The sequence below is a fragment of the Haematobia irritans genome, chromosome 2 (genome assembly GCF_050003625.1).
Source record: "Haematobia irritans isolate KBUSLIRL chromosome 2, ASM5000362v1, whole genome shotgun sequence".
NCBI lineage: Eukaryota > Metazoa > Arthropoda > Insecta > Diptera > Muscidae > Haematobia > Haematobia irritans.
The window spans coordinates 88551192-88568563 of record NC_134398.1 but is presented as its reverse complement, the minus strand read 5'-3'; the positions used below and the strand labels follow the sequence as shown (position 1 = coordinate 88568563).

The 17372-nt window shown below is 33.4% G+C and overlaps 1 protein-coding gene across 1 annotated transcript in view; it reads right to left on the bottom strand.

Moving 5' to 3' along the window:
* The window catches only part of DIP-lambda (Dpr-interacting protein lambda), a 177936-nt gene that overhangs the window by 10390 nt on the left and 150174 nt on the right, over positions 1-17372 (bottom strand). Inside the window, exon 9 of the mRNA XM_075294521.1 lies at positions 4662-4925. Coding sequence (XP_075150636.1) covers positions 4662-4925 — 264 coding nt within the window. The remainder of the gene's footprint in view (positions 1-4661; positions 4926-17372) is intronic.

Here is a 17372-nt window from a genome sequence, read left to right as displayed (position 1 = left end):
TGGAAGCAAAAACATGGCTTGATAATGCGTTTCCGGACTCTGCCCCAGGGAAATCAACAATAATTGATTGGTATGCAAAATTCAAGCGTGGTGAAATGAGCACGGAGGACGGTGAACGCAGTGGACGCCCGAAAGAAGTGGTTACCGACGAAAACATCAAAAAAATCCACAAAATGATTTTGAATTACCGTAAAATGAAGTTGATCGAGATAGCAGAGGCCTTAAAAATGTCAAAAGAACGTGTTGGTCATATCATTCATCAATATTTGGATATGCGGAAGCTCTGTGCAAAATGGGTGCCGCGCGAGCTCACAGTTGACCAAAAACAACAACGTGTTGATGATTCTGAGCGGTGTTTGCAGCTGTTAACTCGTAATACACCCGAGTTTTTCCGTCGATATGTGACAATGGAAGAGACATGGCTCCATCACTACACTCCTGAGTCCAATCGACAGTCGGCTGAGTGGACAGCGACCGGTGAACCGTCTTCGAAGCGTGGAAAGACTCAAAAGTCCGCTGCCAAAGTAATGGCCTCTGTTTTTTGGGATGCGCATGGAATAATTTTTATCGATTATCTTGAGAAGGGAAAAACCATCCACAGTGACTATTATATGGCGTTATTGGAGCGTTTGAAGGTCGAAATCGCGGCAAAACGGCCCCATATGAAGAAGAAACAAGTAAGGAAAGTCTAAGTCTGGCGGGGCCGACTATTTTATACCCTGCACCACTTTGTAGATCTAAATTTTCGATACCATATCACATCCGTCAAATGTGTTGGGGGCTATATATGAAGGTTTGTCCCAAATACATACATTTAACTATCACTCGATCTGGACAGAAGTTGATAGACTTCTACAAAATATATAGACTCAAAATTTAAGTCGGCTAAAGCACTAGGGTGGAACACAATGTTAGTAAAAAAATATGGGAACATTTAAATCTGAAGCAATTTTAAGGAAACTTCGCAAAAGTTTATTTATGATTTATCGCTCGATATATATGTATTAGAAGTTTAGGAAAATTAGAGTCATTTTTACAACTTTTCGACTAAGCAGTGGGGATTTTACAAGGAAAATGTTGGTATTTTGACCATTTTTGTCGAAATCAGAAAAAACATATATATGGGAGCTATATCTAAATCTGAACCGATGTCAACCAAATTTGGCACGCATAGCTACAGTGCTAATTCTACTCCCTGTGCAAAATTTCAACTAAATCGGAGTTAAAAATTGGCTTCTGAGGTCATATGAGTGTAAATCGGGCGAAAGCTATATATGGAAGATATATCTAAATCTGAACCGATTTCAACCAAATTTGGCACACATAGTTACAATTCAAATTATACTACCTGTGCCAAATTTCAACTAAATCGGAGTTAAAAATTGGCTTCTGGGGTCATATGAGTGTAAATCGGGCGAAAGCTATATATGGGAGCTATATCTAAATCTGAACGGATTTGGCTGATATTTTGCAAGTTTTTCGAGACTCATAAAATATTCGGATATAGGGAATTTGAGGAAGATCGGTTGATATACACGCCAATTATGACCAGATCGGTGAAAAATATATATGACAGCTATATCTAAATCTGAACCGATTTTTTTTCCAAAATCAATAGGGATCGTCTTTGAGCCGAAACAGGACCCTATACCAAATTTTAGGACAATCGGTCTAAAACTGCGAGCTGTACTTTGCATACAAAAATACACCAACAGACAGACGGACAGACAGACAGACGGACATCGCTAAATCGACTCAGAATTTAATTCTAAGCCGATCCGTATACTAAAAGGTTGTACCTGTACCACAGTAGTGGTGAAGGGTATAAAAAGTGTTGTTCCACCAAGACAACGCACCGTGCCACAAGTCATTGAGAACGATGGCAAAAATTCATGAATTGGGCTTCGGTGGGTGGTATTCTCCAGATCTGGCTGCCAGCGACTTTTTCTTGTCCTCAGACCTCAAAAGGATGCTCGCAGGGAAAAAATTTGGCAGCAATGAAGAGGTGATCGCCGAAAATGAGGCCTATTTTGAAGCAAAACCGAAGGAGTACTACCAAAATGGTTTCAAAAAATTGGAAGGTCGTTATAATCGTTGTATCGCTTTTAAAGGAAACTATGTTGAATAATAAAAACGAATTTTGACATAAAATGTTTTCTTTGTTAGACCGGGGACTTATCAGCCAACCTATTAGCTATGTAATAAAATGAATATTTTAAAATTAACTAAGGACAAACGACATTTTCTCGCGATTCAATTTTTTTTAATTAAATAAATAAGATAAAAAGATTTCATCAAAACATTTCTAATAATTGAGTTTATTTTCTCTTTAACAAAAAAAGGGAGAAAATACACTAGTTCACTTTTCTTATGTATTTTGATCTGCTGAATTCGAAAACAATGTTATTTTTTTTATGGAAACAATTTTTTCTCTTCATAGTCGTATAGATGATACTCTAACGTGAGTAATAAGACCAACTTGAAGAAAATTATAGTTTATACACGATTTTTCGTCATCTTAATACCTTTCATTTAAGTATCAACAACGATATAATCGGACATTCATTGTTTAGTGGAAAAAGAATTCAGCCGATCAAAATACATAAAAAAGTCACATCTCATCAAATGTACACGATTTTTTTTTTGTAAACTAATGCTATTGTTATTTTACTTGTAAGACAACAATCGAAACATGCGAAATCGTCGCATGGAGAGTGGTATTGTATTTCATCTTCAGTATCTCTCTTCAAAAACTTCAAAATTTGGAAGAAAAAAATGACAAATACAGAAAACCGGTTAAACCAACGCTATCACTATTCGGTTTTGGTCTGTGTTATGGAATGCGGTTAATCGGTTTTGGACACCCTAATTAAAACGGAATTAAAACACTCCATTGACCTATGATCAGTAAATGCGACAAGCATTAGCGTAGCTAGACAATTTTCCTAGGGGGGGCTATAGCCCCCCCAGCTAAAAATTTATAGACTGAACTTATAGGTTCAATTAATGTTTTATTTCATAAAATTTAATAAAAAATTGGGCATCAAAATAACTCGACAATTTATTTATAATAAAGCAACTAAAAGTAGTTCCACACTTTTCCCAGCAAGAAAATTGTGAGTTGTTCTAAAGGCACAACTTTAAAAGTACTTCCAAAAATGTCCTCAATTATTTTAACTACTTCATTTTTTACTTTTTTTTTTTGTCATATTTTAATGTGTAATTTTTTGTTTTCTTTTTTTTCAAATAGTTTAAAAAAAGAGTAAGAATAAATAAATTGGTACAAATTATTCAAATTTTGCCACAAAACTGCTAAATCCATTATAGAAAAATCGATGTTTCGAAATTATTCGAGGAAAACCGTTTCAAACTAGCGTCAGAATGCATTAAAAATCATAAAAACAATATAAAAATTATTTATTTGGGAAAATATCACAAAATTTTTTAATTCACTGAATTCGGATCTCACCTTAAGAAGTGATGCAAATTCATTGCAACGGCTGTTGAAACGGTGAACATTTGTCCTATGACAAGCTCATATTACATTCATTGCTTCTCCGCCAATTTTGCACCACTTCTAGACCCAAAAAGAACATTTTCACTACTTTTTAGGCAACGCTTTTTCGCACCATTATTAAGATATTAATTTATGAAAGAATGTTTTAATATCAATTACTATTTTTTTAATTAAATTGACTAAACTAAATCAATCATAAGTTCAACCACAGCTTTATTTCATAAATATCTGACTTCAAACATTGCCATCGGTAACTGCTACCACAACCCAAGTAATTCGATTGTTCATGAAAGTCATTAGCGGAACTTTGTGCAATTGTATATACTTGTTTTATTTTTCTAAAAATTAAAAAAAAAACTATTGACATTTATTGAAAAACGGAAAATCATAAATAGAGTTTCAAATTCTGGGGGGGGCTAAAATTTTTCTGGGGGGTCTAAGCCCCCTCCCCAGAAGCCTTCCTACGCTTATGGCGACAAGTCTAGATTGTCATTGGAACAACGTCCACTTGGACCGTGAAACTTCTACGACATTTCGTTGTCAATATCTCCTTATTTGTAAGTTAGAATTATACCATCCACTGTACCCTTGTTTCCAATGAAAAACAGAGGGTCATTTAAGAAAAACAGTCATTAACTTTTATAAAATTGAACTGATTGATATGGAAATATTTTGTAATATGTATAAGTACAAATTTCCTTACAGGAACGAAAACTTGACCAGATATTGCAGAGTACGTAATTTTATAAAATTTTTGAAATTTGAACTAATTGGATAGAAGTGCGATTAACTAAATTGAAGTTCAAAACTTGTTATAAATTATGAGCTACAATTTCTTCTGTGCAGACTTTATTAATATGCCGAATTTTTTTCAGTGTACGTTGGTTGTTATAAAGCCAAAGACGGAGCAAAATAATTTCACTGCATTCAACAATCACTCTTACCTGGTAGGAAAAACGCTTCTTGTAGGTTTCTTAAGTGGAGATTTTAAGAAATGACGAACTACTCCCCATAGAATGCCATCGCACCACATCACGGCCGACTTGGCTAATTTGTTTGAATTGACTTAAAGCCCGTGGCTGAGTATGTGTGAACGCGCGCGTGTGTGTGAGTATATTTGAGAAATTATTCAATCGTAACTTACCTTCCGCTCCGTTAGACAAGCCATTTGCGACATTGATGCCGTTGCCTGGTCCCACAACAATACCATTGATGATGTTGATTCCTTGGGAACTGCTGCCACCGAGGACATCGTTCTCCTGCATTTGATTTGTGAAGTGCGTCTCCTTGGCTCGCACTACCTCGTTGAGGCCTTTGTTCATATTTGATGGCTGTTTTCGTCTGCTCTTCGGTGTTGTATGCACATACGGAGTTGGCGTTGTGGTTGGTTTCGGTGGCAAACGGAGCTCTGCAACAAATTGGGGGCAATTAGCACAATTGCATCATGTACAGACAAAGTATTAATAATTCCTAAAACACAGGAGCATTGCCTTTTCTTGCGTAGCTGTGTGTGAGTGGATGTGTGTCCGAACTATCGCAAATTTATGGGCTTCATTGGCTCAGACGACTTTGGTTTCTCTTGATACGAAATGTCAACAATCTGGATTTGACCCCCTTCAAAATTTACAATAGTACAGCATGTGCATGAATAGACTTCGGGTAATTTGCCTCAGGCAGCAACCAAAAGCAAAACAAAAAAAGTAGAAAATTGGTAATAAAATCAAATATGCTCGGGTTAAGTTTGTCGATACCATTGATTTTTATTACTTTTAAATTAAAGAAAATCCACGAAGACATTCAATCGTAATAAAGGACTCTACGAAACCCTATTAGGAGCTCAGCAGGAGATCTCGTTAGTATATTCTACAGTGATTGAAGCAATCGCATGATAGGAATATCTCGAGGAATTGCGTGGATGGGGGCAGAGTTGTGCATAAATTCAATGTGAGTTTCCGAGTAATGGCAGACAAATTAATTCCACTAACCCGATTCACAAAAAAAAAAATGGCAGAAAGAGCGATGACATCCCCATATCTAAGAGTCATAAATGTAGGATCTTAAAAGGTACAAAAATGTACCAAATAGTATCATTAATTTCAATTGAGCCTGATAGATCAATCTTGGCGGTGGGATAGTTCGCGTGTCACACTGAAAAAAAAATATATTGTTGTAAGCACAACAATTAGCTTAGAAGATGCATCTCGTACACCGAAAGAATTCTCTTCGTAAGAAGAACAAACAATTTAGTTGAATGAAATTTGTGATTGTTTTGCAACCAGAGAAGCGTTTCATTAAAATATTCAAAATTGTTCTTCGTATTTTTATGATTAGCTTTCAAAAATCCAACCTACGGGTAACTGCAGCATTCACGTCGATGGAAATTAAGCGGAAACTTGTTGTACAGTTTATTGTCCCCGTGATTTGCTATGCTGCTTAAGTATATACTAGATTAGATTCACATTCGATGCACAAGTTTCATGTAGCATTTAATAATTCTAAGCGACATATTTACGGGCTGAAATTTGACAGCATGACACCATGGTTCTTCCATGATCCTACGAATTGAATTCATATACTACTTAAAATTAAGGAATATATCTTTTCCTCATAGACTTATAGAGAACAAATTGTCCTGTTATTTGTTTGATAAACTCAGCTTTTGTCCTCAACTCGCTTCTTGACACTTATCACGAAGAGAAGGAATATGATCACCTCAACCATGTTTCAAGAGCAAAATGTTATTTTTGTATGATGACCATGTAACATGTTTGTCACTAAAATATTATTTTCTCGTCAAATATAACCTGCTTAACATGGTTGCGAAAACCATGTTACATGGTGACCACCCAAAAATAACATTTTGCTCTTAAAACGTATTCCTTCTCTGGGTGATTATACCACGCTTCAAATATGTGAACTCCAGTAGAATGTTCTTTGTTAATGCTGTAAGACTATGGAATAATGTACTCAACAATGCTTAGTTAATATTGTTTATTATTAATTAGCGCAACTAAAAATACCCATTCCAACTAATAAAATTTCTCTCAAACCCTTCTCTCCTACACGGACGAAAAAGACTGTTTTTCATATGTTTGGGTATAAACATTATATGTTTGGAACTCAAATTTTTAAACACAATATTTTTGAGTGCAAACATATAATGTTCATAAACTAGCATAATATGTTTGGGACATATATGTTAGTATGTTAGAACATATTATGTTTGGGACATAAAAAGTTTGTAAATATAATATGCTTGGATGCAAACATATATTAATTTAGAAATAGCCCATAAACATAGCCCATAAACATATATGTGTTTACAAAGAGAGACAAAGTGTGGAAGTAAAATAATGAAAGTAACCAATTGGCGCATTACAAATATATATACACAAAGAAAATTTCATTAAATATAGGAAAAATACTACGTGTGAATATAAACAAGTATAAATTTACATATTATGAGTAAACATATAAATGTTGTGATATAAGACTTCGCCAAAAATTGTATATGCTTAAGTAAAATATTAAAATGAGTATGATATACAAAACCCTTTATTTGTTACACAATTTTTATTTATGCAATAAAAAAATAATATTTGATTTGAACTCAGCCCATTTCGTTTATATCAAGCATTTTTCTTTTCTGACTTTAAGTCTTTTATAAAACACACTTTACAATTTCGTAGTAAAAATTTAATATAATAGTATGTAATGCTGAACACATTTTCGGGAACTTCCGAACGAATCTGGAATATATGTTAAAAAAATATATTTAAAAAAAATGGTGTTGGTCGAAGCAGGGATCGAACCCAGGACCCCTGTCACGCAAGGCGGACGACCAACCACTGCTCCACGCTGCCAACAAATGTATGTTTAACAATGTTATGTTTGCATCGGCTCGTGGGCGCCGCAAGCTATGCTATATAAATATAACTTATAACGATAATTATCTCTTGATGACCATAACAGCTACGTAGGCCAGTGGTTAGTGTGCTGGCTTACAAACTGTGTGGTCCGCTGTTCGAATCCCCGTCCGGCAAAAGGTAAAATTAAAAAAAATTATAAAATTTAATAATTTCTTCTACAATGTTTGTATTACAGCAAAAGGTGCTAAGAACTAAAAAAACTCATGGAAGTGAAAAAAATGTGAGGCAATATACAATTAGGCAGAAAAAAATTTTGAGCATAATATTCTTTGGGAGAAAATTCTTCTCAGCATATAATATTTTTGGGTCCAAAATGCCTCCAAACATATTATATGTTCACATAATAACATATAGTTTTTTGGAAGACAACATTATTAAATGTGGATGGAAAAATTCAAAATGTTTGGAACTTAGACTACCCAAACATATTATATTGTTTAGACCAATATGCTTTCAAACATATTATATATTGGAAGAAATCAAACATATAAATGTTTGGGCAATATCCAAAAATTTATATGCTTGAAGCAAAATATGTTTGGGAGTATATGTTACAGAAGCGATTTTTGTTGAGGGTGTATATATGTAAATTTACGGTTATGTGTTCCTACACTACTATGTTGATCTATAAAAAAAATGTACTTCTTATATTTCTGATATTGTGATTAAATAATATAAAAATACAATAAACTTTGGAAGTTGTTCCATAGACACAACTTTAAAAGCACATCCAAAAATGTCATCCGAAAAATGTTTTTTATTTTAACTATATAGGTAGTTCCTTTAATTCAAGTTTTTATAACTGGCTTTTTCATATTTTTAATAGGTAGTTTTGGTTTTTTTTTTCAAATAAGTTAAAAATATGATAAGAATTAATAAAATAGTACAAAATATTTAAATTTTATCGCAAAAAATGTATTGCTTGAAAATCATTTAGGTCAATCGTTTCGGACAAGCTTTAGAATGCACTAAAATCATAAAAAAAGTATTATTATTTAAGAATTGATGACAATTCAGTGCAACGGCTGTTGAAATGTTGGACATCCGTCCTATGACAAGCGCTTCTGCGCAAATTTTGCACCACTTCCGGATCCAAAAAGACCATTTTCACTCCGTTTTTGGTCACGCTATAATCCAGTGACAAAGGAGGACTCTTGTCATTGAGCTTAACATCGAATCGGGCAGCACTCAGTGATAAGAGAGAAGTTCACCAATGTGATATCACAATGGACTAAATAGTCTAAGTGAGCCTGATACATCGGGCTACCACCTAACCTAACCTAACCTAGGGGTACAATTTATTTGGGAGGGTTTCTAGGGGTCAAAATATTTTACACCTTAGAAAGTTTAATAATTCTCAACTACGAGTATATGCGGAGCAATTCTGCCATGAATTTGAAGAAAAAAAGATGTGGGAAGTCAGCCCAAGTTCGTATATATTTATAAGCAAGCATGTATTAGCAATACTTTCGCTGCGCTTTTCAAATGCTTGAAAGGGCATTTCAAAGTTCGACATAGTTAAAACAAGTTAAGAAATTATTTGTTAACTTCAACTGCTGGAAGCATTTTAATGGTGAGTACTACGTTCGAGTTTAGCCGCTAAAATAAAAAACAAATCAGAAAAAAGTATAAAATTATACCTCTTTGGTGCAAATTGTACCATAACTTGACGGAGAATTGCCCAAAGCCACTTTTCATAAATTTTATATTCTTCAAAATTAATTATTAAAGAAAAGTAGTAGTAGAGTAGCGACTAAACTCGAACTTAATACCCACCTTAAAACATAGATATTCCTTTTTTATGGGTGGTATAATTTTACATCTACACTGTTAGAAAAATATGTTTTTTATATGTTCCGATATAAACAAAATGTGTTTCGGGCATAATTTTTAAACACAATATATATGTAAGTGCAAACATGTAATGTTCCTAAACTAACACAAAATGTTTGGGACACATATGTTAATATGTTAGAATATATTATGTTTGGGGCATGAATGTTTCATAAAAATAATATATGTGAATGTATACATATATAAATTTACAAATTTCGAGTAAACATATATATGTTGTGATACTTTATTCAGAGAGCGACAGAGAGAGAGAGTTAGTATAGAGAAAGAAATAGAGATGGAAACCGGGAGGGTGGAATAAAAAGATATCAACATAACACAGCGAGAATGAAATGAGAGCAATTTCTGTGAAACCGCTTGTATGTAGTTTCGGAAAACTGTTTCATGATAAGGCAACAAATGTAATATGCTTAAGTGTAAATATTATTTAATTTGAATATTAGAAAGAGTATTCGGAATAAAGAGAATAGACATTTGAAAAAACAGCATATTTGTATTACAGAAAAAGATGCGAAGAACACAAAAATTTCGTGGAAGTGAAAATTATCTGAGGAAATGAGCACAATCTTCTTTGAGGAATTCTTCCAAGCATATACTATTTTTGGATTCAAAATGCTTCCATAAAATGCTCACATAAAACAAACATATTAATGTGTCGGCAGTATCCAATAATAAAGGGTGATTCTTTTGAGGTTAGGATTTTCATGCATTAGTATTTGACAGATCACGTGGGATTTCAGACATGGTGTCAAAGAGAAAGATGCTCAGTATGCTTTGACATTTCATCATGAATAGACTTACTAACGAGCAACGCTTGCAAATCATTGAATTTTATTACCAAAATCAGTGGCAGAAAATCCGCTTTTTTATCGACAAATTTTGTTCAGCGATGAGGCTCATTTCTGGTTGAATGGCTACGTAAATAAGCAAAATTGCCGCATTTGGAGTGAAGAGCAACCAGAAGCCGTTCAAGAACTGCCCATGCATCCCGAAAAATGCACTGTTTGGTGTGGTTTGTACGCTGGTGGAATCATTGGACCGTATTTTTTCAAAGATGCTGTTGGACGCAACGTTACGGTGAATGGCGATCGCTATCGTTCGATGCTAACAAACTTTTTGTTGCCAAAAATGGAAGAACTGAACTTGGTTGACATGTGGTTTCAACAAGATGGCGCTACATGCCACACAGCTCGCGATTCTATGGCCATTTTGAGGGAAAACTTCGGAGAACAATTCATCTCAAGAAATGGACCGGTAAGTTGGCCACCAAGATCATGCGATTTGACGCCTTTAGACTATTTTTTGTGGGGCTACGTCAAGTCTAAAGTCTACAGAAATAAGCCAGCAACTATTCCAGCTTTGGAAGACAACATTTCCGAAGAAATTCGGGCTATTCCGGCCGAAATGCTCGAAAAAGTTGCCCAAAATTGGACTTTCCGAATGGACCACCTAAGACGCAGCCGCGGTCAACATTTAAATGAAATTATCTTCAAAAAGTAAATGTCATGGACCAATCTAACGTTTCAAATAAAGAACCGATGAGATTTTGCAAATTTTATGCGTTTTTTTAAAAAAAAAAGTTATCAAGCTCTTAACAAATCACCCTTTATATGTGCTTCCTGCAAAATATGTTTGGAACATATGTTAGAGAAGCGATTTTTTTTGAGGGTGTACAAGTGAAAGGATTAAATTATATACTTCCAGCAACTGCAGAAGATTTAAAGAATTTGGAAACTTTTGGCGAATCAAGAATGAATTTTACTTTTGTTTATTTTTCTATTTTATAAACCGAATTATTGATTTATAACATTAATATAACAGGTTGGCTGATAAGTCCCCGGTCTGACACATAGATGGCGTCGCTAGTATTAAATGCATATTATTTTTATATAATACCAACCTTCAAATGATTCGTGTTTGAAATTTTACGTCTGTAAGTCAATTAGTTTGTGAGATAGAGCGTCTTTTGTGAAGCAACTTTTGTTATTGTGAAAAAAAAAAATGGAAAAAAGGAATTTCGTGTTTTGATAAAATACTGTTTTCTGAAGGGGAGAAATACGGTGGAAGCAAAAACTTGGCTTGATAATGAGTTTCCGGACTATGCCCCAGGGAAATCAACAATAATTGATTGGTATGCAAAATTCAAGAGTGGTGAAATGAGCACGGAGGACGGTAAACGCAGTGGACGCCCGAAAGAGGTGGTTACCGACGAAAACATAAAAAAAATCCACAAAATGATTTTGAATGACCGTAAAATGAAGTTGATCGATATAGCAGAGGCCTTAAAGATATCAAAGGAACGTGTTGGTCATATCATTCATCAATATTTGGATATGCGGAAGCTCTGCGCAAAATGGGTGCCGCGCTAGCTCACATTTGACCAAAAACAACAACGTGTTGATGATTCTGAGCGGTGTTTGCAGCTGTTAACTCGTAATACACCCCGAGTTTTTCCGTCGATATGTGACAATGGAAGAGACATGGCTCCATCACTACACTCCTGAGTCCAATCGACAGTCGGCTGAGTGGACAGTGACCGGTGAACCGTCTCCAAAGCGTGGAAAGACTCAAAAGTCCGCTGGCAAAGTAATGGCCTCTGTTTTTTGGGATACGCATGGAATAATTTTTATCGATTATCTTGAGAAGGGAAAAACCATCAACAGTGACTATTATATGGCGTTATTGGAGCGTTTGAAGGTCGAATTCGTGGCAAAACGGCCCATATTCCACCAAGACAACGCACCGTGCCACAAGTCATTTAGAACGATGGCAAAAATTCATGAAGTGGGCTTCGAATTGCTTCCCCACCCACCGTATTCTCCAGATCTGGCCCCCAACGACTTTTTCTTGTTCTCAGATCTCAAAAGGATGCTCGCAGGGAAAAAATTTGGCTACAATGAAGAGGTGATCGCCGAAACTGAGGCCTATTTTGAGGCAAAACCGAAGGAGTACTACCAAAATGGTACACCCAGAGAAGGAATATGATCACCTGAAACATATTTCAAGAGCAAAATGTTATTTTTGGAGGGTGACCATGTAACATGTTCGCTGCAACCATGTTATTTTCTCGGAAATTATGTATATGTTTTCGGAAAGCATGTTATGTTTGGCGAGAAAACGACAGTTTTGCGACAAACATGTTACATGGTCACCATCCAAAAATAACATTTTGCTCTTGAAACATGTTTGAGGTGATCATATTCCTTCTCTGAGTGTATCAAAAAATTGGAAGGTCGTTATAATCGTTGTATCGCTCTTGAAGGGAACTATGTTGAATAATAAAAACGAATTTTGACAAAAAAAATGTGTTTTTCTTTGTTAGACTGGGGACTTATTATTACAGGGAGGAAAAATGTGTATTTAATATGTTTGGATACAAAAATAAGATGTTTGAGACAAAAAAATTTAACATAATATGTGTGGGTACAAGAATATTGTGTTTGAAAACTAGTATATTACGTTTGCAATAATGTGTTACAACATGGTATGTTTACGTGAATAAATTTTTTAATATATATTTTTACGCATTTAAAACATACATTTTATGTTTGCATTAAAATTAAAGTTAATAAAAAGAGCGAAAAACTACAAATAACGGAATATCTCAATTTTTTTTAACATTTTTCATCGAATTCAGCACATCATTCATAAGAAAAGTCACCTCTCATCAAATGTACATATCCAGTGTAAACTAGTGTTATTAAAGAAAAGTAACCATGAAAACATGACCATATTAGTGCGATAATGCCAACTTTATACCGACCTTAAAGGTAAAAATGAAATTAAGTACAAAATTATTCGCTATTAAAAATTCATATTTATTTGTATTTCTAAATACGATAAATTTTGAATGCAATTAAAATGGTTCATTCAATTTTTGTGTTGGTTTTAAAATATTGTTTAGAATTTAAATATAATGTGTTATTAAAGACAAGCAACCATGAAATCATGACCATTTTAGTGCGATAATGCCAACTTTATACCGACCTTAAAGGTAAAAATGAAATTAAATACAAAATTATTCGTTATTAAAAATTTATATGTTGGTTGTAAAATTATTGTTTAGAATTTAAATGTAATATGCTTTTGAATTGTTATCGTTAGGATTCAATGGAAAAATATTTATATATATAATCGACTTCACGTTCTTCTTTTGTAAGAGTTTTTGAATTTCTTCGAAAAATTCAAACTTTCATACCAAAAACGTGTTTTTGTTACAAAATTTTTATTTTTGCAATAAAAAAATAATATTTGATTCAAAAACTGATTCCATTTCGTTTATATCAAGCACGGTTCTTTTCTGACTGTAAATCTTTAATAACCCACATTTCGAAGTTTCATTGTAAAAAATTATTATAGTTATATGTAATGTCGAAAATCCTCCAACGGGCTTCGGAGGTCAAATCTGGGGATCCGTTTATATGGGGCTATATATATTTATGGACCGATATGTAAGAGACCGTATACTAACACCACGTACCAAATTTCAGCCAAATCGGATGGACCAAATCGATATTTTAACTCTTTGTGTTTCAAATAGGTTAAAAACAGGGTAAAACTTAATAAAATGGTATAAATTATTACAATTTTGTCGAAAAAAAATGCTCCTATCTACAAAAAGTGCAATTTTTTTAAAATATTTTAGGTCAAACGTTTCAGACAAGCGTAAAAATGCATTAAAAATCATATTAAATTATAAAAATGATTTATTTAACAAAATATTAAAAAATTTTTTAATTCACATCCAAAACACAGAATTCGAATCACACCTAAAGAAGTGATGCCAATTCGGTGCAACGACTGTTGAAATGGTGGACATCCGTCCTATGACAAGCCCATGTTCATCGCTTCATACACTGGTAGAAAAAGGCTTCGTACTATTAACGAACGGACTTCGTTGATTATTTGTCGTTAATATAACGAAATTTCTAGTTATAAGAACGAAAGTGATCGTTAATACAATGAAATCAATCGTAAAAAGACAAATTTTTGCTTTCGTTATATTAATGAAATAAGTTTCGTTAATATTACGAATATAAACTTTGTTTGCTTTTCGAGAATTAGAATAAATTTTTTGCAAAGATGGAATTATAATCAGTTGCACAGAGAGAGAAACTTTGAGAGTTTTAGCCCTCAAAAAACAGTCCTTTTATATACTCCCAAACTGCAATTGAAAATTTTATTTATAAAACGAATGTGATCGTTAATATAACGATAATTTTAAAATTTGTATCTACGAATGGGACTTTGAGTATTTCTGTCTCTCTATATTCTCTCTAATACGTCTCTCCATACTCTCTCAAATACGTGTGTGGCGCAGTGGTGCCAACTGTTTTGGGCTGAAAATCGTCAATTTTTAAAATATTTTTCGTCAAAATCGTCAATTCCTACAAAACAAAAAATCGTCACCCATAAAACAGCCGAAAAAAGTTTTAGAAACAAATTAAAAGTTTTATTCAAACAAAAACATGACTAATAAATAATGCCGTTTAACTCTCTAACTAACCCCCATTTTCAGGAAGCTCCGTTAGTGCTACGTTAGCTAACCAACTTTTAAACCGTACTATGGACATGTCTGTCATCTTGTCTATATATTCCATTTGCCAGTTAGGAACTTAACTGCTAAAAAAATTTCAGTTAAAGTTAACCGGAGAGAAGATATTTCGACTTTACTTTCTGTTAACTGGGGGTTAAAGTCTAACGGAGATACATGAAAATGGCCGTAAGTCATCTAGTTTCCATTTCTTTAAACGAAGATTAATTAAATTAACCATTTAATTAATTTAAAGTAATATTTCTGATTGTGACTACATGTACTACCCCAGCAAAAACTAGGTAACCACATCTCATTACAATTGACATTACCAGGAGTAAAGCTGTCATTACACGTTGCATTACATTGCGGCGAGTTATAATGACTAACTTGTAATGACAAAAATAAATACTTCACGGTAATTTTCGAATTGTTATTCTCAAATTGTATGCAGTTGTAGTTAACGAATTAATAAAATAGAATAAATGATGGTACCATTAGGTATAATTATTCACATAAAAAATCAAAAATAATATGTAATGTAACGGTAATTCTGAAAAATTTTCCGTTAAGAAATTTTTATCACAAATATTTCATAATAATTGTGTTTAATGACATTATTATATTATGTTTTAAATAAATGCTTTCTTATAACTCATTCACATTACACTTCCAAAATGCGCTTAAACTAAATTTCAAATGCCATTTTCCTTATAAAAAAGAGACTTAAAATCCACTTTTAGTAGATTTTGAACCTTATGTGAATTGGCTATTGGATATATTATAACGTAATTCAGGAATCCAACTCCCTTAAACAACCTACATTTATTTCTATTTTAAGTGTGAAATTAATTTGCATCTTATTTAGATTTTTTTGTTTATTTATACAATATTCGTTTCTATTCAAGTAGTTCTCCTATTACAGCATCACTCACTATATTTCGATCCATTGTAATCGGCGATAGAAATCAATATTTTCGAGATTTGGTTGCCTGAGACAATAAGTGGTTATTTTGCAAGCTTTGGTGTATCTACGAATAAGTCATTACATATTAGGTGATTATATGCTTTAAATGCACTACTTATTTTATGGCCGAAAGTATGCCTGGTGAGATTTACTTTCCTTCTAGGACATGCGTATGTAAATGTAATCCGAAGCGATGCCAATTAATAAGTGGTTATTAATTTTTAAATAGGCTTACCTACAAGATTACCGGGTAATGAGAGTTTTTGCTGGGACATGGTTTAACAAAATTTTCTTGAAAGAATAATTTCCTATTCTCCAAGCGAATTTGAATCCTTATTACTGGCTCGAGTATAATTTTTATTATCATTTCTATTATCGGTAATGAATAAATGAATAAATAGAATTTAACTAAACTGGCTTCTTAGCAATCAGAATTATTTACCTTTAAATAGTTTTTAGACAAAAAGAATACCTTGCAATGTTTAACAGCCTGTTTCTGTATGTCGAACGAACTCTATCGATAGACTGAAATGCATACAGCTGTTTTTGGTTATAAATTCAGCTGTTTGTTTCCATCTCAGTCGATCGACAGAGCTCGTTCGACATACAGAAACAGGCTGTAAGTTTCAAAGGAATTACACGTTTTAGGTTTATTGATTGCTTTGAAATTTCTTTCTACATTGGAGAAGGAGATTAAAAAAGTTTGTTTCAATTACAACTTATGAAAATCGTCAACTAATAACTACATCACTTTGAAAAATCGTCCAATCGTCATGAAAAACGTTAAAAGAAAAAACACTTGTGTCGAGCATTTTAAAAAATCGTCAACTCATAACTACGTTGTTTAAAATCGTCGTCAAATCGTCAGAGGCTAAATTTACCATCAAAAATAGTCAAAATGACGAAAAATCGTCAGAGTTGGTACCGCTGGTTTGGCGTCTTTGTAATGTGTACATACACATGTATACATGACAATAAGCACATGTTTCCGTGTGCATCTTGAAACGGTAAAAAGTTCAACTGAAAAATTGTCTGATGGGCAAACCTTCATTTGGTCGTTTGTATTATACAACATTTACGTTCTTTTCGCTGAAGAGTACACAGGCTCATTAGAGTTTCGTTGTGAATTATAAACATAGATCGTGGGTGAGTTAATTTTTTTTTTATATTCGCAAGAAATTTGTTGTAAATTTTGGGAAGTGAACTTTCAGATGAAAACGTGTAACAATTACCGGAATTAACCTTAGTGGCAAATAAATTGGAGAAATTGTATTACTTCCTACTTTATATAAATTATATTTCTAAGATCTTAACAAAAAATAATACACTACCAATGACTACACTCAAATACATTAGTGGGTTAGGTTTAGGTTCATTAATACAACGTTCGTCTTTCATTCAGACAATGAATGATTTTCAACGTCTAAGCTGCATCCATTCAATGAATAAGTTTCATTCATACAACGAATAATTTTCGTTAACCCTCTAATGCCCCAATTTTTTTCCCAGCTGATTAAATTTTCAATGTTAACGACACAAAAGCAAGAGAACTAAGCAAGAAAAATTTATACG